At 36.4% G+C, this 24709-nt stretch overlaps 1 protein-coding gene and 1 non-coding gene across 3 annotated transcripts; one reads left to right on the top strand and one right to left on the bottom strand.

Annotated features, from left to right (window-relative positions):
* The first annotated feature begins 12 nt into the window (after window positions 1-12).
* SYPL1 (synaptophysin like 1) lies at window positions 13-24589 on the top strand. Of its 2 annotated transcripts, XM_019745376.3 has the most exons (6): window positions 13-123; window positions 374-445; window positions 15680-15804; window positions 17084-17291; window positions 21467-21652; window positions 23159-24589. In XM_019745376.3, exons 1-6 carry the CDS (start codon window positions 73-75, stop codon window positions 23291-23293), a joined length of 777 nt encoding a protein of 258 aa, XP_019600935.2. In that variant the 5' UTR covers window positions 13-72; the 3' UTR covers window positions 23294-24589. The 2 variants fall into 2 exon arrangements, with proteins under 2 accessions (XP_019600935.2, XP_074196683.1); XM_074340582.2 differs by lacking the exon at window positions 15680-15804 and having other exon boundaries at window positions 19-123.
* Window positions 15472-15545, bottom strand: LOC141567013 (small nucleolar RNA SNORD113/SNORD114 family). Its single transcript, XR_012489414.1, has one exon. It is a non-coding gene; the product is annotated as a small nucleolar RNA SNORD113/SNORD114 family (small nucleolar RNA).
* Window positions 24590-24709: the final 120 nt, after the last annotated feature.

The following is a 24709-nucleotide window of genomic DNA, read 5'->3' as shown; positions in this document are numbered from 1 at the left end:
ACGCGCGCATGCGTGGGAGGAGACGGAGCGCCGAGGGCCGGACTTCAGGGAAGGGGGAGCGGTGCACGAAGCATGGCGTCCAATGTATATTTGTTTCGCCAGAGGATTAGCCGGCTCGGCCAGGTGCGGCCTTGGGAGGCTCCTCCCCTTCACACCTCCTGTTCACCCCTCACCTCCCGTGGCCGCTCCTTTCCGTCTCCGCCCCAACGCTTGGGCAAGCGGCTCAACCGCCACCGCCCCGCCCCGCGGCCTCCGGGGCCCGCCTCCCGAAGCCCGCCCCTCCTGCCCTTCCACGCCGCTGGGCTGCACGGTCTCGTCGGTCCCCCTCCTCCTTCGCCCTGCTGTCCTGATTGTCTCTCCCTCCTTCCCTCAGAGGATGTCCTCCTTCCAGCTCAACCTCAACCCTCTCAAGGAGCCGCTCGGCTTCATCAAGGTCCTCGAGTGGGTGAGTGCAGCCCGCACCGGCGAGGCCGGGAACCGCGACGCAGCGCCGGCTCGTTCTCCGGCCGGGCCAGCGCCCTCGGCGAGGGAGCCGGGAGCCCCGGAAGCGGGGGCGCGGCCGGGCTCGCGCGGGCCCCGAGGTTGTCGCTTTTCCCCGGGGCGGGACGGGACGGGGTGGGCAGGGAGGGCACGAGAGGCCGCGGCCTGGGCCTGCGCTGGGCGAGGACGCCGCGGTCGGCATTGACTCACTAGTCCCTCCGCTGCCGGATCGCAGGCGGAGCCGCCCTCCCACACCGAAGCTCACCTCTCGGTGCCCCGGTGGGAGTTCAGATTTCTCCTTGGCTTCACTGCTCCCCGCAAGTGAAGAGAAAACTTCCTGTTGCGGTCTAACCGAAACCAGGAGGGCCCGAGTCGCGCCCCGGCCGGCGCGTGGTGTGGCAAGGGCCCGCCCGAGCTTTTCTGTCTTGTGCCGACTCGAGGCCGCTCCCTCGAAAGCTGGTTGTGCCTTTTCCAAGTGATTTGACGGGCATTCACTTCTTAATTTGCTTTTAAGATTGGCTCCAAGCTAAAAGTGGGTAAAAATAAACTGTGGGTCAGGGTAGCGGGCGGGGATGGTGGCGAGGGAGGGGGATCTGGTCAGCCGGATCCACTTAAACACATGCGAGGAATCGCCATCACTTTTGTTTTAGGTATTTCCAAGCAACAACCTACAGTCAGCTTTCAGTCCTTTCCTGGGAACACTCATTAACATCAAAGGAGATTTATTAATTCGACCTTGGCAATGATCAGTCACTTGGAGGAGTTAGTGTATTCACACCAGGCACTGCAGATTTCCTTCAGACTTCATCGCCTAGTACATATTTTAGTGTTGATTTCCAAGGTCTCATTAATAGGCAGCTGGCATCCGTCCAGCGTGTGCAGGCCAGTTGTTTTTATAGCGAGCAAAATTTACATCCGTACTCTTTATATTTTAGTGATGTAGCGGTGAAGAGTAAGAACTTACTATTTCCTGTTTTAAATAACCCACCCAGGATGTTTTTTAAAGTAACACAAACTCAAATTCTCTAATGGGTACTCAATCTGATCTCCTACCTACATAGTTTCCTACCTTTCGCTCAAAATTTCACTTGTTTTCTGAAAACTGAAATCGTACTAATTTCACACAAATTACTACTTTAAAGACACATAAATATATATACTAAGGGTTCTGTAAACCTAGGTACGCATTTAACCATAAAGAAAATTATTGAGTATGTAAAATTACAGGAGAGAAATTTTCTTTAATGTAAAAGTTAAGAAATTTTATACCTACTAGATTTAATCTCATTTAGGATTATAATTAAATTTATAATTTAAATTTTCACTTAAACAAAGAGGCAGTTGATAATTGTCTTTTTTTTAAAAGACAGACTTCACTTTTTTGTTACTATTTTGAAATAACTACATTTATTAGTGATTGTACTTTCCATATATTTTGAATAATCTTTTTAAGAAAATACTGTTTGAACAACTTATTACACAGGAGAATCATTTGATAAAAGATTAATTGTTAATGATATGAATATTCAACTAGTATTTGAGTATGTATTATATACAGGTGGTGAGCTAAGTAAGCACTAGCATACAAACATGAATACAACATGGACTTTTCCTCATGAACTATTAAGAGAGATAGAAAACAAATATGAAAATGCATATGATGAATACTATAATGAAGGTAGAGGCAAAGTGTAGTAGGGGAAAGGAAGGAGAACTCAATTGCTTAGAGGAACTAGGGAGGATTTCATAGATGAAAGAACACTTGAAAGATGAGTATTTGTTGACTTGGGAGTGGCTTGCCAGGCAAAGGGAATCATATGTTCAGTGGTGTGAAAAGTTGAAGCAGCATAGCCCTATTTGAGAACTTGTAGAATTTGGCCAAAAAAATGTATAGTTACCGGTATATATTGAGTATTAAATTTTAATACAGTTTCTACCTTTCTTAAAATGTATATACATTTTGTTGGCACCCTCTGTAGTTCGGAGTTTATTCTATGGGCCAGTGGTTTTTATGGTTTTAAACCCTCTGGGCCCTTTCCTTAGGAAAATGCTTATGTGCTGGGTACAGAATTTTGGGTAATTTATTGGAGAGCTTCCATTTATACCCAGAATTCCTACCATAGGGTGAGGACTCACTCATTCAAGGGTTTTAACAAGTGAATGATATGATTAGATTTGCCTTTAAAATACTGTGTTTTGTCAACCATGTAGGGGATGGATTAGGTCATAATTGAAGGAAGGGAGACTTGTTGCTTGAGAAATTATGAAGGCCTAGAATTAATTGCAGTGGTAATAGAGAAGAGAGGTTTAGAAATTAGAATATATTTGAAGAAGAGGGAGGACTCTAACATGGCTGCTATATTTCTGACGGGTTGGTAGTGACAGCTCTATCAAAGATAGATCACTAAGGAGAAGAAGCAAATTTTTAGTGGAGGGTAAATAATGTTTTGGATGTATTGAGTTTGTCTCTTTAGATGATATAAGTGGAGGTATATAGGCATTTAGATACATGGATCTAGAATTTAAAAGATAAATATGGGTTGGGTAGATTCAACAGATAACTGCCAGCAAAGAGGAGTGGTTTATAATATGGAGAGAAAAAACACCTTGGCGTCGCTATTAGAATTTCAAGAAGAGAGTACTCAGCAGTATCAGGTGCAAGAGAGGGTAAGTAAAATAAGGACTAAAATGCATACTTTGGTTTTGGTAATTAAGAGGCTATTGGTGGTTTTAATAAGGGCAGTTTCAGTAAAATCAGAAACCAGATGGTGGTAGGCTAAACAGATGTAAGAAAGTGAAGACAGTGAGAGTAAGCCATTACTTGGTTGAAAATGGGAGCACTTTGGTGGTAACCCATTTGTGGGCTGTAGAGAAGAGACTTATGAATAGAATTGTTAGAGGTTAAAAACAGGCAGAGGGGATGAGTGATAAAAGAAGGTTTAGGGGAGAAAGGCCCATTGTAGGAATTTTAAAATGTTTTGAATGACTAGTTCAAATTTCATAAGGCATTGATTGAGGTGTGTTGGGAGGGTTACTTCTAGAAATAGTCAATAAATAAGGTTATAAACAAACCTAATAATTCCCCAAATCAGCTTATCTCTAGCAAGGCTCTCAATGATGTTAGACTAAGAGATATAACCTGATAATATGTAACTTGCAATGGATTACAAATCTGAATGCCTCACAGACATGAAGGCAAGATGCCCAGTAAATATTTATTGACAGAATAAAAATACAGTTGCTGAAGCAGAAGCATTTTTATGTTGCTTCTAAACTGCAGCCACCATATTGAGTGTGTGTGTAATATTTTTAAAAATCTATTCCTGGTCCCTAGTTACAGTGCCTAGCAGTGGCATTGCTTTAGTTCTCTTTATGTAATTCAGTAAAGGTTGAATTTTTGTTGCGTTTATGTGGGAATATCAGTGCTGTTGGAATGATTAAGTTAGCATATAAATATGTCACTGATAATGTACTTGAACAGTTCTTAGTTGGTTCTTCAGGACTGAAATCCTGTGTTCATAGAAGACTAGACCCAGAGGGCAGGTAGAATTCAGCACTATGACTGACATGTCTCCTGGTCCTTCAAGATTACTAAATTCTCTGTTAGATAGTTTAAACTTTAGAAATGATATATTGTATGCTTCTCATTTGTCTGCATGTTTTCCTGCCTTTAGCAGCCTCATCAAGGTGTCACCTATCAAGGTGACAATATAAAATTTACATAAGAGTAGATGACCCACGTGTAGGAGTTGAACACGGAAGTAAAAGTCAAGGATTAATTTTACCAAAGCAGCTTTTTAAAGTATTTAATATTTCTCTGGTAAATTTTAATTTGGTTCTCTATAGTCAGTTATCGCTACTATTTAGATCACAATTTTTCATTAAAATGATTTTATTGCCTTTTAATATTGAACACTGTGTTTTGGGCTTTCATGTTGCTATCTTGCATTGAGTAGACACTGAATCTGAGTAATAATGCTTTTCTGATTCCACACACAAAATTATGGAAGAGACACTGTTTGGGGAGTACATAAGGAATTACAGACTAATTAAGCTGAATTTTAGAATTATTAATCATGTCTGAATAATTTTGTCTGCTGGTCACGTTTATTTGTTAATAAGAGATATTTATTAAATACATTATATGTGCTAGGTCTTTACCTGTATTTTTTTCATTTAATCCTCTTTAAAACCTGTGAGGGTTATCATCTCAATGATACTGCAATTTAGAGAAATTTAAGTAATTTACCCAATATCCTATGATTGTTACTACATCAAGGACTCTTAACTGTCTGTTCTTAGTCGTTTTGATAATTTACTTTTATGTTTCTAATTGGTCTTTTAATAAGTCGTTGGAAAGATCACCAAAAATTTCAAGCTTAAAAAACAAAGCAAGGTATCTGAAGTAATTTCTTTCTTGTTTGTTAGATGGCATGTTTATAAGATCTTCAGTTAAAAACAGTTAGGGTCTTGATTCATTTATCAAGTTTGAAGTTTTTTTCTGATTTTAAAAACATTACTTTGGAGTAAATTATTATTCAGGAAAATTAGTGTTAAAAAATTAAGAAAACCTGTAAGCCTTTGAGCATTACATATATCAATTTCTTTAAACCACAAACTTTCAGAAATATATTAGTTTACGTAAAATACTTAAAGTTTAGTCATCCCAAGTAGATTTCAAGATTTCTGCAAACAGGGACCATGTTTTATCCTAATTTTGTGGTTTACAGTATAGCACAGAGGAACACCACAGATAATAAAAATTGTACTACGGAGTGTGGGTGATGGAGCATATGTAGACTGATGTTTGTCTCATCCATTTGCTTAGTTTTTACATTTTTAGGCTGTCAGCCTGTAACACAGACTACTTTTTAGGAAACCCTGCCATTTGTGTTCATTTTTTCCCCCTATTAGGAAAGAGGAAAAGGATTTCAAGTAGCATTTGGTGCCTGCCAGGACTCTTCTATACACTTAACGCTTGTTAATAGGCTTATAGACAACACCTCTATGCCTTTGCTTTGTTTTTTTCTACCTGGAGTCCTCTCACTTTCATGGGGTGGATCAGATATAATTTTCATAGACAAAATATATGTGTTGTGAGTGCTTTCAGAACACACAAACACATACAGATACACACACACATACAAATAGCAATCTCTGATAAAATATGAAAGGGAAAACATCAAAGATAACAGAGCGATGCTCTCATACAATGGTTCTAACACTTTGGTCTCAGAACTCCTTGATGCTCTTAAATATTGAGGACTTCAAGGAGCTTTTGTTTATGTGGATTGTATATCGATATTTACCATATTGGAAAATTTAAGCTATACATTGTAAAAACATTTATTTTAAAATAATAAATCATTTGAAAGCTTGAATTACATCAGTGGCAACAAATCCTGCCAGTTTTCCTTATGTGAAAGGCTCACTTCATTTGTTTTTGAGAAAAGTGTCTGTCAAATATCCAAGTCTAAATAACTGTATTTTGTGACTTATTCATACAAGTAAAATTGGTGTTCCAGAAAAAAAGTAACTAGTTCAGCGTATAATTCAATTGTTTAAATGCTTTCCCTGGAGACAACCACTGTATTTTGGTATGCAGTGAAAGTTTTTATTTGTACATCCTATTTCATCACAGAATATTAAGAAGACTCAGGTGTCAGGATTTAATAAAATAATAATTTTTACTGTTTCATCAAAGGCATTCTTAAGTGAAACTGGTTTTAGTTTTTAACTGGAAGTGCGTGACAGTTGGGTGTTATTGCTGATTCTTACTAAAGCCCAGCAGTTTAGCCCACCAATGCTTTTGCTCAAATCAGTGCAAATGTCAACACAGTGTAAAAGGCAAATAATGTGTTAATAATATTATGATGGCGGCCGGATGGCTCAGTTGGTTAGAGGGCAAGCTCTCAACAAGGTTGCCTGTTCAATTCCCACATAGGATGGTGGGCTGCGCCCCCTGCAACTAAAGATTGAAAACAGCAACGGGACTTGGAGCTGAGCTGCACCCTCCACAACTAGATTGAAGGACAACTTGGAGCTGATGGGCCCTGGAGAAACACACTGTTCCCCAGTATTCCCCAATAAAATTAAAAAACAAAAAGTTAAAAAAAAATCATGAAAATATTTTTGACCTCATAGACTCCCTGAAAGTCTTGGGTACTCCCAGGGTCCACAGACCACACGTTGAAAATTGTTGTTGTCGTATAGGGTGACGTCATTGGGGACCAGGAATGGGACAGAAAATATGGGTGGGAGAAGGATGGTTCCCAGCTCTGGGAAATCTGGAAAAAGATTTTAACCTGTTGTCTGGATTTATGACTTACATAGAGTTGAGTATTGAAAGAAGTAGAAAGAGATACAGCCTCTGAACCAAGACCTGAATCAATCTACCTGCCCACTTAAGGTCTGGATTTCTGATAAATATTATTTTCATATGTTGGTAATTTGGGGGTCCCATCCTAAGATGTGTTTGTGGGCTAGGTGACTCAGAAGGCCAGGTAGAAACAGCCATAAAACTAGCAGACAAGGAAATGACTATAAAACTACTTGACAGGGATAGGAAAGGGGGGAAAAACAAATTTTCAAGTTGAGCCTACATCATATATCCTAAAACACATGAAGAAAATTTTCACTTAAAAGCTCAAATTATATGACTGGCAACAAATGACAGACTTACTTTAAGACAGCCAGCCAGCTCAACAATAAGGATATTGATTCACTCCAAAAGACATAAAAATAATAGAGTAGTCTGAAATGATTTTAAAATAAGGATAGGTTCCTTGGAGATTTCTAGTACCATACTCAGGTTAATAATTTAATAAAGGTGACATAGGTGTTTTCAAGATACAATTATTAAGAGTTAGCAGAAAACTTCTAGCTGTTTATTTCAGCAGGAATTCAAGTTTACTTGCCTGATCCAAATTCTTAAGGATTGTGGAACTGTACTAGCAGGAACTGTACTATTTAGAACTTTGTGATTGTATTTTAGCAGAGGGAGATTTAAGCTATACATGGGAGATGGTAGAAGGGGGAAACTGAAGCCCTGGTAACTGACTTCACTGCTCAGTGGAAATTAACTGAAATGTTAGCATCAATAACAAAATGTTTTTAAAAATAAATGTGTTTACTAAATGCTTCAGACTTTGACTCAAAAATAAATATCTTGGCTCTAGGCTCTAATCTTATTAATTATAAAGGCAAACATGATGTGATAGTTCATGTTAAATACTAAATGATGACTTGATTTAGTAAAAGCGTACATTTGGATTTGCACATAAACATGCACAGTATACTTTGTTTCTGAAGATTTTAATTATATATTTCATTTTCCTAAACTATCCTATAATATCATTTTCCTAAGCTAAACCTTGGACAGAAAGAAATTTAAATAGATGATGTCAGATTAATAATGAAACTAAATAGCAGTGAGGATCTTGCAACTGGAGACATGTTAAGAGACACCCATAAATTAGATGAGTACCAGTGTTCCCCAATAGAACCCTCTGAGCTGAGCAGGCTCTAGGAATAGGAGTGAAGCCTGGGACACTGGCTGTAGGATAAATAACTTATTGAAAATACTAGAGGGCGTCAAACCTTTTTAACAATCATGAATCCCTAGCAGTATAAAATTTTATGCACAGAGCTCCAATACGCATCTACATAACTTAGATACATATTTTACTATGTCAGTATCTTAGGGCATATTATACATTGAGGGTAAATTTCATTCATATTTTTAAATTTTACTTCAGATACTCTTCTTATAATACCTAATTCCCCTCCCCCTTTGTGTGATCTGAATAGTCTTTTTGCCTTGTAATGTGGCTGATGAATATAGCTCATAAGGGTATTAATACTTCTGTTTTGGCTGTGAGTTTTTGTGTTATTGGTCTAGTTTTCTGTGAAGACGTTTTTAAGCCACTGGTCTATTTTGTGAAATTTTATTTAAAAGTAGGTAATTTATTCCATAAAGTCACTTGGCCAGGCGCATTTTCGCTGTAGCACCTGAACACTACAAGTGAAAGAAGAGGTGAAGGTGTCATTGTGCTTCCATGTGGTGGGACTCCCCTTAACCTTCAGGACACCCGCATGCTGACACGTGATTCTCTGACATGCACGTCCAGCATTGGTTTCAGTGGTGTATTCATTTCAGTAAAGCTTTGATTCTTTGTGTAGGTCTAAAAGTAGATATAAATAGAAGGGCAAATATTTTCTTCTTTTTTTGGGGGGGGGGTTACTGATCTTATTTATTTATTTATTGGGGAAGGGGAACAGGACTTTATTGGGGAACAGTGTGTACTTCCAGGACTTTTTTCCAAGTCAAGTTGTCCTTTCAATCTTAGTTGTGGAGGGTGCCGTTCCGCTTCAAGTTGTTGTCCTTTCAATCTTAGTTGTGGAGGGCGCAGCTCAGCTCCAGGTCCAGTTGCCGTTGCTAGTTGCAGGGGGCGCAGCCCACCATCCCTTGCGGGACTCCAGGAATTGAACTGGCAGCCTTGGGGTTGAGAGCCCACTGGCCCATGTGGGAATCGAACCGGCAGCCTTCGGAGTTAGGAGCATGGAGCTCTAACCACCTGAGCCACCAGGCTGGGCCAATATTTTCTTCTTGTACACCAGTTAACTGAGTTCTGCAGTCTGTTTTGGAGAGTAGTGGTCTGAAGAACCCAGAGTTACAGATCTCTTAATTAGTGAGGGATCTGTCGTGTCTCTGGTATGGGCCTGGTAGACAAGGAGATAAGTGAAACTGTCTGTCTGGTAACTTGAGGCTGTCATAATGAATATGGAGCCTTTCTGATCTGAAGAGAAGCTTGTTGTCATTCTGTCCCTGGATTCTTACTGTTACTCTATAGACAAGAATTTCATGTCAGCAGTTTCAGTCATTCTTTATGGGGTAGAGAGGGATGGAAAATGAATTTCACAAATGACAAGAAACATAAATTAGCATTCCAGTACTCCTCATTTTAGATGAGGAGTACACACTGACGTGCTCATAGGAACCACTCTCATAAAGTAAATGACTGAAACAAGCTGTTCAGAAGAAAAACAATATTATAAGTTCATTGTTAACTTGTAAACCCTAACACACATCCTGACGATTGTTGAGACACTAGAGAGTGGTGACAATCTGGAAAGCATATGCCCTAACTTAAGGGTGATGTCACTCAATTCCATGTGATTGTTGCTTTATGAGAATGTGGGCCCGATGTTGCCAAATCTTCAGTTTCCGCACACCCACTCAGGAAAAGCGGGAAATCCACATTTTTATGTACAGTATGATGGTAACAAAATACTGATAACAAATTCACATTTTTTATGAATACTGGGAAGGCCGCACAAATATATCTGCAGGCCAGGTTTCACCCATGGGCTACCAGTATATAACTACTAATCTAAATCAAAATAGTAGTAGAATGGGAGAGGTGAGATGATTGGATAATTTACCTTCAGACTGTTTTGTACTCCATTTAGTAAAAGTGTGTCCTTGTCCTTTTTTTCATAAGTAAAGACCAGAATCACAAACATGACATTTATTTATCCTCGTAACAAAAAGGCAGCTTTTAAATGATGGTTATGTAAAAGTTAAAATATGGCTTTATTTGTAGATTATTGGAAATTGACTTTTTTCTTTTATTAAATAGTTACTTAGTGCAAATTTGGTATGTGCCAGGCCTGATAATTAGGCACTAAAAATCCTGTGTAAGACCAAGTGCAAAGACAAAGGCATAGTGCTCAAAAAGCAATAAGCTAAAGTACAGGATGCCATTTATTTACTAATTTTTATATTAAGTGGGAAACTAGGTTTTATTTTTTTATTTTTTTTAAAGATTTTTTATTGGGGAAGCGGAACAGGACTTTATTGGGGAACAGTGTGTACTTGCAGGCCTTTTTTCCAAGTCAAATTGTTGTCCTTTCAGTCTTAGTTGTGGAGGGCGCAGCTCAGCTCCAGGTCCAGTTACCGTTGTTAGTTGAAGGGGGCACAGCCCACCATCCCTTGTGGGAGTCGAACCGGCAACCTTGTGGTTGAGAGGACGTGCTCCAACCAACTGAGCCATCTGGGAGCTCAACGGCAGCTCAGCTGAAGGTGCTGTGTTCAATCTTAGTTGCAGAGGAGAGAGCCCACCATCCCTTGCGGGACTCGAGGAGTTGAACTGGCAACCTTGTGGTTGAGAGCCTACTGGCTCGTGTGGGAATCGAACCGGCAGCCTTCGGAGTTAGAAGCATGGAGCTCTAACCACGTGAGCCACCGGCTGGCCCTAGATTTTATTTTTGTTTTGGAGTTTTTTGTTTTTTTGTTTTAAACAAAGCAAGATACACAAGGGAAATGCCTATGATAGAATTAATGGCCCAAGTCTGTGGCAGCCCAGGAGACAGAATAGTTCTACCACAAGGAATGGGTAGGGTCTTAATGGATGAGCTTGTTAGAAAATGGGGGTGGGAGGTGAGCAATTCCTGGCAGAAGAAACTATACATCCAAGACATAAATACATGGTGTGTTTCAGGAACTGTAGGTAGTACAGGGTGGAACAGTCGCACAGTACATGGTAGGGAGTATAGTGCACATAAATCTAGAAAGACAAAGTTGAAGCTACCTCGACCATACCTCTGTGCCAAATTAAGAAGTTTAGGGTTTTTTTCTTAAATTTAAGTCTGGAAAGCCAGACCTAAGGAAGCCATTGAGGAAATGTCTTTAAATGGGGGTGATATAACCAAATTTTTATTTCAGATCAGTGTGACATCACTAAAGTAGCTCTGTCCAATAGATACACAATACAAACTGCAAATGCAAGCAACATAGTAATTTTAAGTGTTCTACTAGCCACACTGAAAAGGTGAAAAGAAACAGGTGAGATTCATTTTAATAATATATTTTACTTAATCCAACACATCCAAAATATTGCTTCAACAAGTAATCAATATAAACAATTATTGATGAGATATTTTACATTTTTTTCATGCAGTTTTTGTAATCCATTGCATGTTTTACACTTACAGCCACCTCAATTCAGACTATCCATTTTTAAAGTACTCAATAGCCATGTTACTTGTGACTACCTCACTGGACACTGCAACTTTAGAACCCACAGTATAGAAGATGAATGGTGATGGGAATGAAATTAGAAATGGGAGGAAGATTGTTGGATTAGTCACAGTGAAGAATGGTGAGGGTCTGAACAAAAGTAGTGGCAGGAGTGATATAGACAAGTAAACAGATCTTTGAAAAGACTACATCATACTCAATGTAATCTTAGGTAACTTCTTTTCACTTAGCATTAGGTTTCTGTGATTAATCCATGTTGACATGAGTAGCTGTAGTTCATATATCTTTATTGCTATATAACTTCCCTTTGTGAATATATACCACTATATTTTGTCCATTTTCCTATTGCTTCCTCCCTCCCCATATTTTGATACTGTAAACAATGTCACAATGAACATGGTTGTGTCTGTCCTGCAGGACACATGAGCAAGAGTTTCTCTTAGATTATATACTATTAGGTTGGTGCAAAAGTAATTGCGGTTCTTGCAATTGTTTTTACCTTTTAAACTAATTAGTTTTGCACCAACCTAATAGCAGACACTAATCCTTTGTGACATTATTGCAAATACTTTCACCTAATTAACAATTTCTTATGGTTTGTGGTTTTTTAAAAAAATCTTAGAGATTCTTCCCTTCTCTATGGTCACTGATTTTCTTTTATATTGTCTTTAAATAAATTTTTAAAGATTCACTTTTTTACATTTAAATATTTAGTTCATCTGAACCATTTATTGAACAGTTCTTTCTTGTATTATCTATTATTACGTAACAAATTGCCCCACGCTTAGCCTGTAAAATAATAGACATTTATTATCTCAGTTTCTGGCTGCAGCTTAGCTGAGTGGTTCTAGCTGAGGGTCTCCCATGAGGCTGCAGTCATCCCACGCCCTCCAGCTTGCTCACATGGCTGTTGGCAAGCCTCAGACCTTAAGCTTCCAAGGTCACTCACATGCTTTCTAATAGTACTGGGCTCCTCACCACGTGAGTCTCTCTATAAGTTGCCTGAGTTATCCTCCCAACATGGCAGCTGGCTTCCCCCAGAGCCAATGGCTCAAGAGAGTGAGAAAGGAAGACTGAAGTTGTAATCTCTTTATTACCTACTCTCAGAAACAACATTCCATTTCTTCAACCGTGTTCTATTCAATAGAAGTAGTCACTATGTCTTGTCTACACTTAATGGGTGGAAAACTAATCTCCACCTCTTGAGGGGAGGAGTATCAAAGAATTTGTAGACATGTCTTTAAAACCACCACATGCCTTTCCTTGGCTATCTGCAGTGCTAACTCTGAGATACAATTTGTCTATACACACAAATCTGTTTCTGAACTCTTCTGTTCCATTGGCTTAATTTGTATATTCTGCTTTTTTCTAATCTTAAATGTGGGTACACACCCAAGATTTATTTCCTGGTCTTCTGTTTATCCTTCTGCGTATCCTTACACATTCATGCTGAGAGAGTATCCATTCTTCTATCTTAACCTATTAACTCTTAACTGAAGACTCCAAACTATGTGCTGGACATTATCTCAGACTCTTCATATCTGTAACCAGATTGTGTTTCATGTATCTCTTCTTCATGGACAAAATATCCCTTGATAGTTATGATCCTGGTTATGGCTGGATTCAAGGCCCTGGGTTAGTCCATGGACAGCATTATAACACTGTTCAGCAGTATAGGCTTTGATATCAGACCTGCATTGAATGTTATCTATTTGCTGGATATGCGTGACCTTGAGCAAAACAAAGTCCCTGACCTCTTTGAGTTTACATTCTAGGGAAAAACAAGACAAATAATACTGTCAGACAATGGTAGTTACAATGGAGGAAAAATAGAGCAGGATAAAGGGAATATAGGTAGTGTGGGTTTGGGGACACTGTTACTCAATGTGCTGTGGTTAAGGAAAGGCCTCTGTGGTCAGGCCATGTTGTAACAGGGAGCTGTGAAGTCGGAAGTGAACCAGTGCAGTAGTTTCAACCGTTCACAGGGATACAATTCACAGGGATACAATCCAGGACCCACAGTAGATGCCTGAAAGCACAGACAGTATTGAACCTTACAAATGCTGTTTTTCCTTATATGTATATACCTATGATAAGGTTTAATTTATAAATTAGGCATAGTAAGAGATTAACAACAATAACTAATAAACAATTATGACAGTATACTATAATAAAAGATGTGAATATGGTCTCTCTCGAAATCTGTTGTACTGTGCTCACCGTTCTTGTGGTGATGTGAGATGATGCAGTGCCTGTGTGATGAGATGAAGTGAGGCGAGTGACTTGGGTGTGTAATGGAGCCTTAGGCTACTATTGACCTTCTGACTGTGGAACAAGCACTTGAAGGCTTCTCTTTGGCATATCCAAATTGCCCAGCAGCATCACTCTTCATTATTAAGTAAAATAAGGGTGACTTGAACACCGTCCCTGTGATTCCATGACAGTCGATCTGATAACCAAGAAGGCTATTAAGTGACTGATACAGTGGGTAGTGGATACAGTGAAGATACCCTGAACAGAGAGGTGAGGACTCACATCCCAGGTGGAATGAGACGACTCGAGATTTCATCACACTACTCAGATGCCACGCAATTTAAAATTTATGAATTGCTTATTTCTGGAATTTTTCATTTAATATTTCTGGAATTTTCCATTTAATATTTCCAGACCATGGTTGACCATGGGTAACTGAAACCATGGATAAGGGTAGACTACTTTATTCCAGGCAGAGGGAATAGCCATTGCAAAGGCTCTGAAAGAGGAGTTTATCCAGTGTCTTTAAGGAATACCAAGGAGACCATTTTGTGTAAAGAGATTTGGCAAGGAAAAAGTAGCAACATGAGGTCAGAAATAAAGGGAGGAAGGGATCTTGAAGACCATGGTATGAACTTTGGTTTCTTTGGTTAATGTATAATTCAGGCAAGAGGTTAATGGTGGTTTAGGTCAGGATGTTGTGATGGTGGTGGTGAGAAGTGATCACAATTCCAAATACATTTTTAATTTATTGGGGTGACAATTGTTAGTAAAGTTACATAGATTTCAGGTGAACAATTCTGTATTACATCATCTATAAATTCCATTGTGTGTTCACCCTCCAGAGTCAGTTCTCCTTCCATCACCATATATTTGATCCAAATACATTTTTAAATAGAGCCATCAGCATTTGCTGAAGGATTGATCTCTTGGTCACTACACCATATCTGGGTTGTTGTTTGTTTTGTTTTGTTTTGTTTTTGTAGAAAATGTATAATATATAAATAGAAAAAGGAATTATCTTTTGTCTTCTGTTCACAGGTGACCACTGTTAAAATGTTGATGCATAACATTTCTAGTTTTTGTTATGTGTGAATGCATAGATGTAGACACATACACAATGGATTGTTTAAACAAACTTTATATTTAATGAACTTTTTTCTATATCATTGGATAGTCCCTAACATTGTAATGACTGCATAATGCTTCGTTGTATGAATGAATTATAGTTTATTTGGTTCCCTGGCAACATTTAGGATGTTTCCAGTTTTTTCCTGTTATGGATAGCATTTGAGAGCATCATCACATTTTCTTAAACATATTACCTGATCAGAAAAACAAATTTCCAACTACTTTTTGAGACCTGGAGTACCCTCAATGAGGCCTTTGCTAAGCTCATGAAATAGCATCTTTTGGCTTTACAGTTACTCTTGTGTTTTAAATAAATATTCCTCCAATTCACCCCTTTTGATTTTAATAGTAATAAATAAGACTTCCTTTGAGTTTCATGCTAATGTTTAGTAGGTACTGTGAGCAAAGAATTTTCATATTGGCTGGTATACCAATTTCTATATTCAAGGGAAAATAAAACCACATTTGTTGAGAGTTGCAAGTAAGCTTTTAAATGTTTTTCACCATCTATGTTTAATTTGTAATTAAGAATTTATATATATGTGTCTATTTTTTTTTTTTTTGCAATGGACCTCAGTGGTTCAAACAGTGATTGATCATAATTTTTATTCAGATGCATTCCATTCACATCATTGGTCAAGAATGTATATTTTCTATAACATGTATTTCTATAGTTAGTGAGCCAGTTTTTAATAACCAATATTTAAGGTTTTAAGAACCCATGTTTTGGGTATAGTAATACTTCTTCCCTTTTTTTGGTTTCACTTTGTGTAGATTGCTTCTATCTTTGCTTTTGCCACCTGTGGAGGTTTTAAGGGCAAAACAGAAATTCTAGTGGGTTGTCCTAAAGAAGGTCCTGAAAATAAAACGATTACAGCTTCTTTTGGTTATCCGTTCAGGTGAGTTACTTGTTTTTATGGTTTAACAACTCTTTTTACTTTCATAATGAGCCATTAAGATTTCCAGGAATTTATTAATCTTGGGGGGTAGAAAATTTTAAATTGCATCCTCATTTGTAAATGGTGATCACTGCTCCTCAGACTGTCGTACATAGACCAGTGTCTGTCTACAAACTGTTTTCCTGATCTGTGATGAAATAGGATAGAAAATGAGAGTAAGCATTTAGAAACTTTTATTTGACATCTTTATTCTGTCATCCCACAGTGCGTTAGAAATTTTGAAAACAATACAGAGGCTGCTCCATCACCGCAGTGTGAGAAGCCATGATGTGGGAGCAAATGCAACTTATGAAAAATCTAAATTTCTCATGTGTTTGCCATTACTAAATAGTAGTATTATTTATATAGTTTTAGGACATGTATTTATATGAAGAGTTCCTGTGCTTCTTTCACTAGCATAAAACTTTATTTTTTTTACTCTCAAACAAAATATTCAAACTAAAATGAATATTTTGTTTGTCAGTTTTTCTGTTTGACTTTAGTATTTATTGAACAGTTTATTGAATGTGTCCTGTGTTTAATTAAGCCAGGGTATGAATCTTCCACTTACTACTTCCTTGAGCTCTCTAGGACTCAATTTTTCTGTTCAGTAAATTGGAAATACTACCTTTTAAGGTTGTTTTTATGATTAAGTAAAATCTTACACATTAAAGCTATGTCAGATAGGTAGTGCTTGGTATCATTGCTCCCATCTCCCACCCCCTCTATAAAGTTCCAGTACAAGAAACTGTTACTGCATCGTAGTGATAAATGCTCGTGTGATTTATGGATAGGGAAAATTAAAGACAATGTGAAGTTAGTAGCTAATTAATCCAGGGTTAAAATGTGAATCATTATAATTGCTTTTGTGGTGCTAGTCACAGACTGTCTCCTAGAATGGATTATCAGGTCTCAAATTGTAAACTGTTTTGTATCGGCCCTCTTAATTTGCTAAATTTTTATTGCAGGAAGATAGTATCTGGTCTTGAAAGTGTTTAATTCAGTCTATATTCAATCTATCACAAATCAGTTACCAGGTATAATTTATGTATATATCTTAGGAAATTTTAAATTTACTCAAATAATTTGAATTTCCCATTTTTTTTCCCCAAAAGGAAAACGTTTTTAATACATTTGGGGAGTATTTTTTGAAATGTCATTTAAGTATTCTGACTGTATGTCTCTTTTGAGAGAGTCCAGGTAATTCATAAATTTATTTGAGCCTTTTTTTTTTTAATAGGTTGAATCAAGCATCGTTTAAGGCATTACCAGATGTAAATGTGTGTGGTATAGACTGGAAAACGCAAGTCCTTATTGGAGATTACTCTTCTTCTGCGCAATTCTTCGTCACGTTTGCAGTCTTTGTCTTCCTGTACTGCATTGCTGCTCTTCTGCTCTATGTTGGTTACACAAACCTGTATCGGGATAGTCGCAAACTTACCATGGTTGTAAGTAATCACTTTCTTTTTATAAAAAATAATTTGTATAAGTGTACATTATATTTGAAGTTAAACGTAGATTTTCATACACTGGAAATAAAAATTCTTAGCATAAGCCAGTTCAATATATCGTGACCTGTGTTTGCCATAAGGTTGAGCCTTGTCCTGTTGTCATGTTTAAGCCAATTCTTTTAGCTTGTTTGCAGCACTTTTTCTGCACTCTAGTGAGTGCAGAGGTTTGTTTCTAACTATTTTAACCTGGGAAAAACTCAAATATGTGATAGACTGTAGTAGGTTGCAAGTAGCAGAGAACTGAAGTAGAAATTAATTACTGCCTTTGATTTGAGGAATTACTGATCATGCTAGTAGTCTCATAACTTGTGTTTCTACTTCTTACCTTTTTCCTCTTTTCTCAAAGGCCCGCTTTATACCTCTGCATTGTCTTACTGAGCTGAGTAGTCTATATCAGGAATCAGCAAACTATAGTCCATAGGCCAAATCTAATTCATTCTGTGATTTTCTAAATAAAGTTTTTTGGGAAGGCAACCATACCTAATCATTTACGTATTGTCTAAGACTGCTGTCATGCTGTAGTGGCAGAGTTATTTGTGACAAATATCACAAATATTTACATTTGGCCCTTTCCAGGAAAAGTTTGCTAACTCCTGGTCTTCATTATTTTTTTAGTTTAAAATCTGACCCAGATAATTCTATAACAATTAAAGATTTCAGCAATAGTACCATTCATGAGCTATTTTTGAAACTTAGAGATGGCAACAAAGGATTTGGATTTGAATTCTTACACCTTTTGGCTTCAGTCTACTGAGCTAAAAATAAAAATAATTTCTGATATTTAGTTAGTAGAATCTGCCTGGGATTCTTGGCAGCAGATCCAAAGATAAGTCCTGGTTTGAAGATGGACCTCCCTCCACCACAAAAGGACAGAGTCAGCGGTAGTCTTACTGACTTGAAGGGAGAACAGGGGTGTTTTTGGGATACTGGTCATTTATTATCTTGAGAAAATACTGATATATGCTAATTATTTGTGAAATTACTTTAAAGGGAAGGTTATTTAAGTGAAAAAATTAGCAAGATAACAGGTTTTATTTATTTATTTATTTTTAATTTTGCTGCGTGGATCATAAGAATGCAAATGGTAAGTAAGGAATAAAACAGTCTTTTGTCTTCATATTTCGTTTCTTATATCTGAGAAGAGATTTTTAATCCTGACGTTTTTGTAAAATATTTCTTGGTTGTTAGGTACCTTTCAAAAAAACAGACATTATTTAATTTTCAATGCTTAATCAACAGAAGTGACATTAGGAATCTATAACTTCTGCAGACTTTTCAAGCCTTATTTTGAAAGGAACTGTGATGATCAGATGCTATATTTTGTTAAAGTTAATTTATAAATTCTAAATGAAGACATTTCTTACCATTTTGTCATTATATCAACAAATTTTTAAGTTAAGTTTAGTGAGCTTTTTATTTCTCATTTTATTTAGTAAGCTTTAAAATTACCACACTTTTTTAAAAAAGCAACAGTCAAATCTTTTTTTTTTTTGTAGAGGGTTTTTCTTGTCTAATAAAACTATAAAATTGATATAGTTGCATTATTATTTGATATAGTCAAAAGTGATTTTCCACCTCAAGAGTGATCAATTAGTGGTCATTCAGAGAGAAAATCCAGAATTAGTTTAAGTGGTTTTTTTTATTGCTGTAATATATAATGGACACTTTTCTGTGAAAGTCCCGCTTCTAAATTAAATTGTGAATTCTGCCTTTAGCCATATAAATATAAAATATAAAAAGTTTTCTTGAGATACCCAAATTTTTAAGTATAGCCAAATATGATACAGAGATTGTTTAGCGTACTATTTGTTAGTGAGGACATGCTTTTATTTTTGCAGTGTTCTCAGTTGTCTGGTAAGGTATTTCTAGGAACATTGCGATTTTGATATTTTAAATCGACTTTAGTTCTTTTGTAAGTAAATGTACCACTTTTTTGTGGTAACTAGCAGGAGCTTAAGGGTCCTAGGTCATGTGGATAATCAGAAGTACCATATCTTAAAACTCTGTTATAGATCATATTTTGATTATTGGTAGGAGCAGAGCTGCCATAGGCCACTGCAGGTTGCACAGTGCAGAACTCCGGGTGTGCGCGGTACAGTTACCTAGCGTCCCGAGTAGGACAAAGGCTGTCTTCAGAGGTCCATGTTTCCCCCTCTCCCTAAGGCTACCCTGTACCTCATTTTCGGAAAAGAACCTGCATTTGAAATACAAGAATGTCATTTCTTAAGCAAAGTAGATTTAAAGAGAATAATCAAAAAAAAGCAGGATGTTCTTTAAGAATTTGGAAGGAAGAAACCTGAAAATTAAAAGGATTTGACATACATTGGTCAAAGCTGTGAATTTTAGCCCAGAGAAAACTTGTTTAACATGTGATAACTTCATACTATTTATCAGCTCTCCAAAAAGCATTGTATTTCTAGCAAGTGTTCAGGAAGTGTCTACTGCAGCAAAAAAGTATAGCGGAGTACAAGAGCAAAAAGGAGAGTACTCCCTCAGTGCAAAAATTTAAACTTGTTTCTGTCCTTTTCTCTTTGATTTACTTTTTTTTTTTTTTTTAAGAGGACCAGTAACAGTGGAGAGCTCAAGTGCAAAATGCAAATACCTCCATGTTATAGAATAGAATTAATCATGTTTTTTGGTTCTGAAATCACAAGATATTTATTCAAGATATTTATTCAAATAGGTAGACAAGCTATATATAGCACAGTTTCTATATCTCATAAGTGGTCACTGGTGTTTATCCTAAATAAAGAACTAAAAGAAAAGCTCATTGGCAAAAGTAATTAAAAACCAATTAAATTTATTTTAAAAACAAAACACTTCAGTGGTAAGCTCCAGAACCATTTCTGAGCTTGGACAGAGTTTTTCTGCAGTTGTGTACAAACTCATAACCTTGATTATACCCAGATACTCAATACATAACATTAAAAGATACAAATTTTACACTTTTCCCACGTTGGTCATTAATTTAAAGGAGGACCAAGCAAGGTGGGACTTACACTTTATATTATACAAATGCATACCTTAAAAATGTGTTCTTTAGATCTTTGTAACAATACTAGTTGACAGAATTTTAGTTTCCCAGTAGAATAGATTAAGGAGAATATTTTTTTTTCCTTTCTTCATCTTACTAGTTCAATAAGAAACTATCTAAAATAATAAAAAACAGTTCTATTCTTGAACATGTAATAAGTAGAAAAGACTTTAGTAGAAAATTAGTGATAAGATATCAGAGAGATTTCTTTTGTTCTTATAATGAGCATTCTTAAAATTCTTTCATCATGAATTTAAAAAGACAAGTCTTGCTGGATGTATGCTTTTCACCATTTCATTATCCGTATTACAGAGAACTAGATTTAATTAAAGTTAGAGTTTGCCAGAACAATATGAAGAAGTAAAAGGGTAAGGGAGTTGAGAGTATATGTGAGGGATTATAATGAAGAACCTTAGAATATAAATTGAGGGAAATGAGAGTGTGAGGTTGAGAGACAGTAAAAAAAAAGTGGTACGGTCAGATTTTTGAGGTTGGGGTGCCAGAGGGAGGGAGCTGGAAAGAGAAGTGATATTGGGGAGTGGGATGATTGAAATAGAGATTGTGGAGGGATACAGTTATCCGTGATAGCAGCATGTAAGGTATAATCCCAGGAGTGGATGGCTTAGGTGTGATTGTGGAAAGGGCCATGTAAATCCTTGATTTCTATTGTAAATATCTTTGACTCCTAAAGAAATGACTGTGACTTGTTTAGTATTATAGCTATTTATTATCACTGAGCTAGTAATACTCAACAGCAAGTTTACTGTGTTGACCCTGGCTTTTTTAATAAAGTATACCATGAAGGCTCTTTCTTAGTACTATAGGGTCCAGTGTGATCTCAATTCCTTCATCATGGATTTAAAATTAGTATTTTTAAATTAACTGTTTATTATTATTATTATTATTTGGTGCCAATGATATTTTTTTAATTAAATTTATTGGGGTGACAATGGTTAGCAAAATTACATAGGTGTCAAGTTTACATTTCTATAATACATCATCTATCTGTCACATTGTGTGCTCAGCACCCAAAGTCATTCAACTGTTCGTTATTAACTCATACTTTCTTTTGCTCTAGGACTTCGTTGTTACTCTCGTGGCCACTTTCTTGTGGCTGGTGAGCACTTCAGCCTGGGCCAAAGCTCTTACGGACATTAAAGTAGCCACAGGTCACAATATCATCCAGGAGCTCGCGCCTTGTAAACAGGCGGCGACGTGTTCTTTTGGCTCTGTGACTAGTATGGGATCCCTAAATGTATCTGTGGTACGTATGCCGTATTTATAAAATATTTTATTTCACTTATTAGAAAAACCTTACTAGTAATTTAAGAAAACAATCACTTTTAATAATCTCTAGATGAATATGTTGGTTTTTATTTTTACTGCACTGTCAGAATCCTAGTTACCATATAGTCTTTACCTTTATACCAATGAAGAAAAATTTATTAAGAAAATTAGGAAACAAGTTTGAACAAGATCGTAATTGAGTCTTTTCTTTTTATTAAAATTGACTGGTCCAGACTTTTACCTGGAAGACACTAATAGTAGTCACTAACATTTATATGCCAGGCATTACACTAAAGCCATTGCACTCATATGTTATCTGACAATCCTAAGAGAAGTATGGGAAGTGGTATTATCATCTTCATTTTACAATTGGGAAAAAATGTACTTTGTATTAATTTGCCTAAGTTGACTCAACTAGTAAGTTGGCAAGCCAAGGTTTGAACCAGATCTGACTTTAGAGCCCATTCTCTAATCCGACTTTCTCTGAGTCTTTCTTTCCATAATACTTTTGTGGTTTCTTAAATAACAAAAAAAAATCAGGTCTATATAAATTATCTATTAGTCCACTATTTTACCAAACTACAGATAAATATATTAAATATATAACAATATACTGAGGATATTATGTTTAGGGAGGTCTCGTGTCTTTTCAAGAAAGTTATTTTTCCTGTGCATGAATGAAGTCAGCACTACCTTATAAAGTGACTTGGTCAAGTTTTTGCTTTATAACTTTGTAATTATAATTTAAAAGTCACCCTTTTTTTGTATTTATGTTGAAAATGTCTGAGATGGACAGTTTCAGAAATGTTATCGTATGCAAATATACAAAGAGCTGTCAGGCATTTGGCCTTCAGTAATACGATAGTATTCTCAAGCTTCTTATCCCGCTCTTACTTTATTGTTACTATCTTTCTTAGAAGAATATATTTATATTTCTTATACAAAACTGTGAAGTAGTGTAGCTGCAGTTAATTCATCTCTGAGACTTTCATCTTGTCAGATTTATACCTGAGAAGACTGGTTTCTTTTAGGTTAACTAATGCAAGATGTGAAATAAAGTTCTTCTGACTCCTTTTCTTTTCTGGCTGAAGCTATTGGAGTAGGAAAAAAGGTAGTGGAGTGATGAAGTAGGGAAATAGGAAAAGATATACAAGGCAGTTTAAAATGTGGGTTTTAGTTACTTTTCTCAAATTTAATACCATCTTTTTGGTAACAATAAGCATGTAAAAATAAGATTTCTTTTCGTCATAATTTTATGTTACAAATTTAGACATTTAGCTTTATTTCATTGTGAATAAGTCATTATATATCCAAATTTGGCATTGAAATGTAAAGTCTTTTTATTCCACTTCACATGTAGTTTAAACTTGAAACAAAATAATACTATAGTTCCTGGAAATATTAAATGTTTAAATAAAAACTAAAATGCGCCAGAATTTTTAAGTAGATACTAGATTGTCATGTTTGTTTTTCTCTTTCTTAGATCTTTGGCTTTCTGAATATGATACTTTGGGGAGGAAATGCATGGTTTGTGTACAAGGAGACCAGCTTACACAGTCCATCAAATACTTCTGCTTCCCATACCCAAGGAGGTATTTCACCTCCTACCGGAATGTAACTGAAGGGAGAAGTACACTGTATGAAATATGTTTATACTTTGCCAACATCTTGAGAAGCATTATTTGTTTCTAATAAAAGTAATGGCAGTTTCAGTAAATTGGTGGGTTTAAAATTTTGCTGCTTTTTTACATAAAGCCTGTGCCTCTCCTGGAAATTGAAGATGTAAATGTATTCTCACATGTAAGTTTGAAAATTCAGGGGCCTATTATGAGATGATGCACATTTTTAAATGAATGATAATTTCTTCACTAAGTTGTTTGCCTTCCAAAATGTTTACACCTTAAGCCTTAACATATATCTTCACTCAGAAAAGAGTTATATTGTCATATAATAGGAAGAAAATCCGTATTTGGAATATATACACTTCTGTAAGTTTGTACAGATCATATACCTAAGACCTGTCTTAAAGAAAGCCTTGATTACATAAGTCATATTTAGAAGAAACGTTTAATTCAGAATTTATATCTGAACATTGTTTATATGTTATGAAAAATTTTTAATGGCAAAGACTGGGTGTATGTTTTATTTCTGTTTTTCTAAATGACCTACAGTACTTAATAGGTGTGCTTAAAGTTGTTTGGGGAGTGGGGTTAAAAATTTCTGATAGATGTATAGGTAATTTAGTAATTCCAGCTCATGAGATGTAAGCTTCCATTATGCTGGTTGTTTAATAGACTTGCTATATAAGTAGAAAGAACATGGTTCAACTAGATTTTTGATATGTATGGGCATTATTCTTAGTAATAGTTGTTTGCTGTCCTCTGTTGGTCTTACCACTTAAGTGCCAGCTGAGACCTCGTGTCCTTGCAAGTAGAGTAAAATATAACCCACCATTTTTTTTGCAGACCGTATTCAGAAAGTTAAAAAAATTAAGATTGCGCTTTACTTTTGAAACATTTAAGACTTAGATTCAATGAAGTTGCTATTTTGAGTTGAACATTGATAGTGTGAAAATAAATGAGATTCGGATTTCATGTTTCTTAATGTTCATTCTTATTTCACAAATGGATTAAGGAATTATGCATCATAAACAAGGAGCCTAAGTAGCTTTATTATGGATGTACTGTCTTTGCATACACATTAGGTATGTTCTGAATACAGAGCTTATTCACATTTGCTTTCTAATGTTTTGGTTGTACAGAGCCAGATATCCTACTCTTAACCACATGATTGTTCATATGTGAAGCACATCTTGCTAGTGCCTTATTTTTGTTGATTTTGTTTATGACAAGAATTGTCAGTATGAGAATGTATATCTTTTATGCAACCAACTTAATAAAGAAGTTAAAAGAAAGAGTGCATTGATTGTTATATTACAAAGAAATCTTCATCTTAAAGGCAGGAGCAATGCAAAATGGAATTAATTTCCAAAGCAAGAAATAGAATATCACAATAGTTCTTTTAAATGCTTGGC

This window comes from Rhinolophus sinicus, chromosome 4 (assembly GCF_057876585.1).
Source record: "Rhinolophus sinicus isolate RSI-liver-muscle chromosome 4, RSI-T2T, whole genome shotgun sequence".
NCBI classification, from domain to species: Eukaryota; Metazoa; Chordata; class Mammalia; order Chiroptera; family Rhinolophidae; genus Rhinolophus; species Rhinolophus sinicus.
This window is presented reverse-complemented; position numbering and strand designations above follow the sequence as displayed.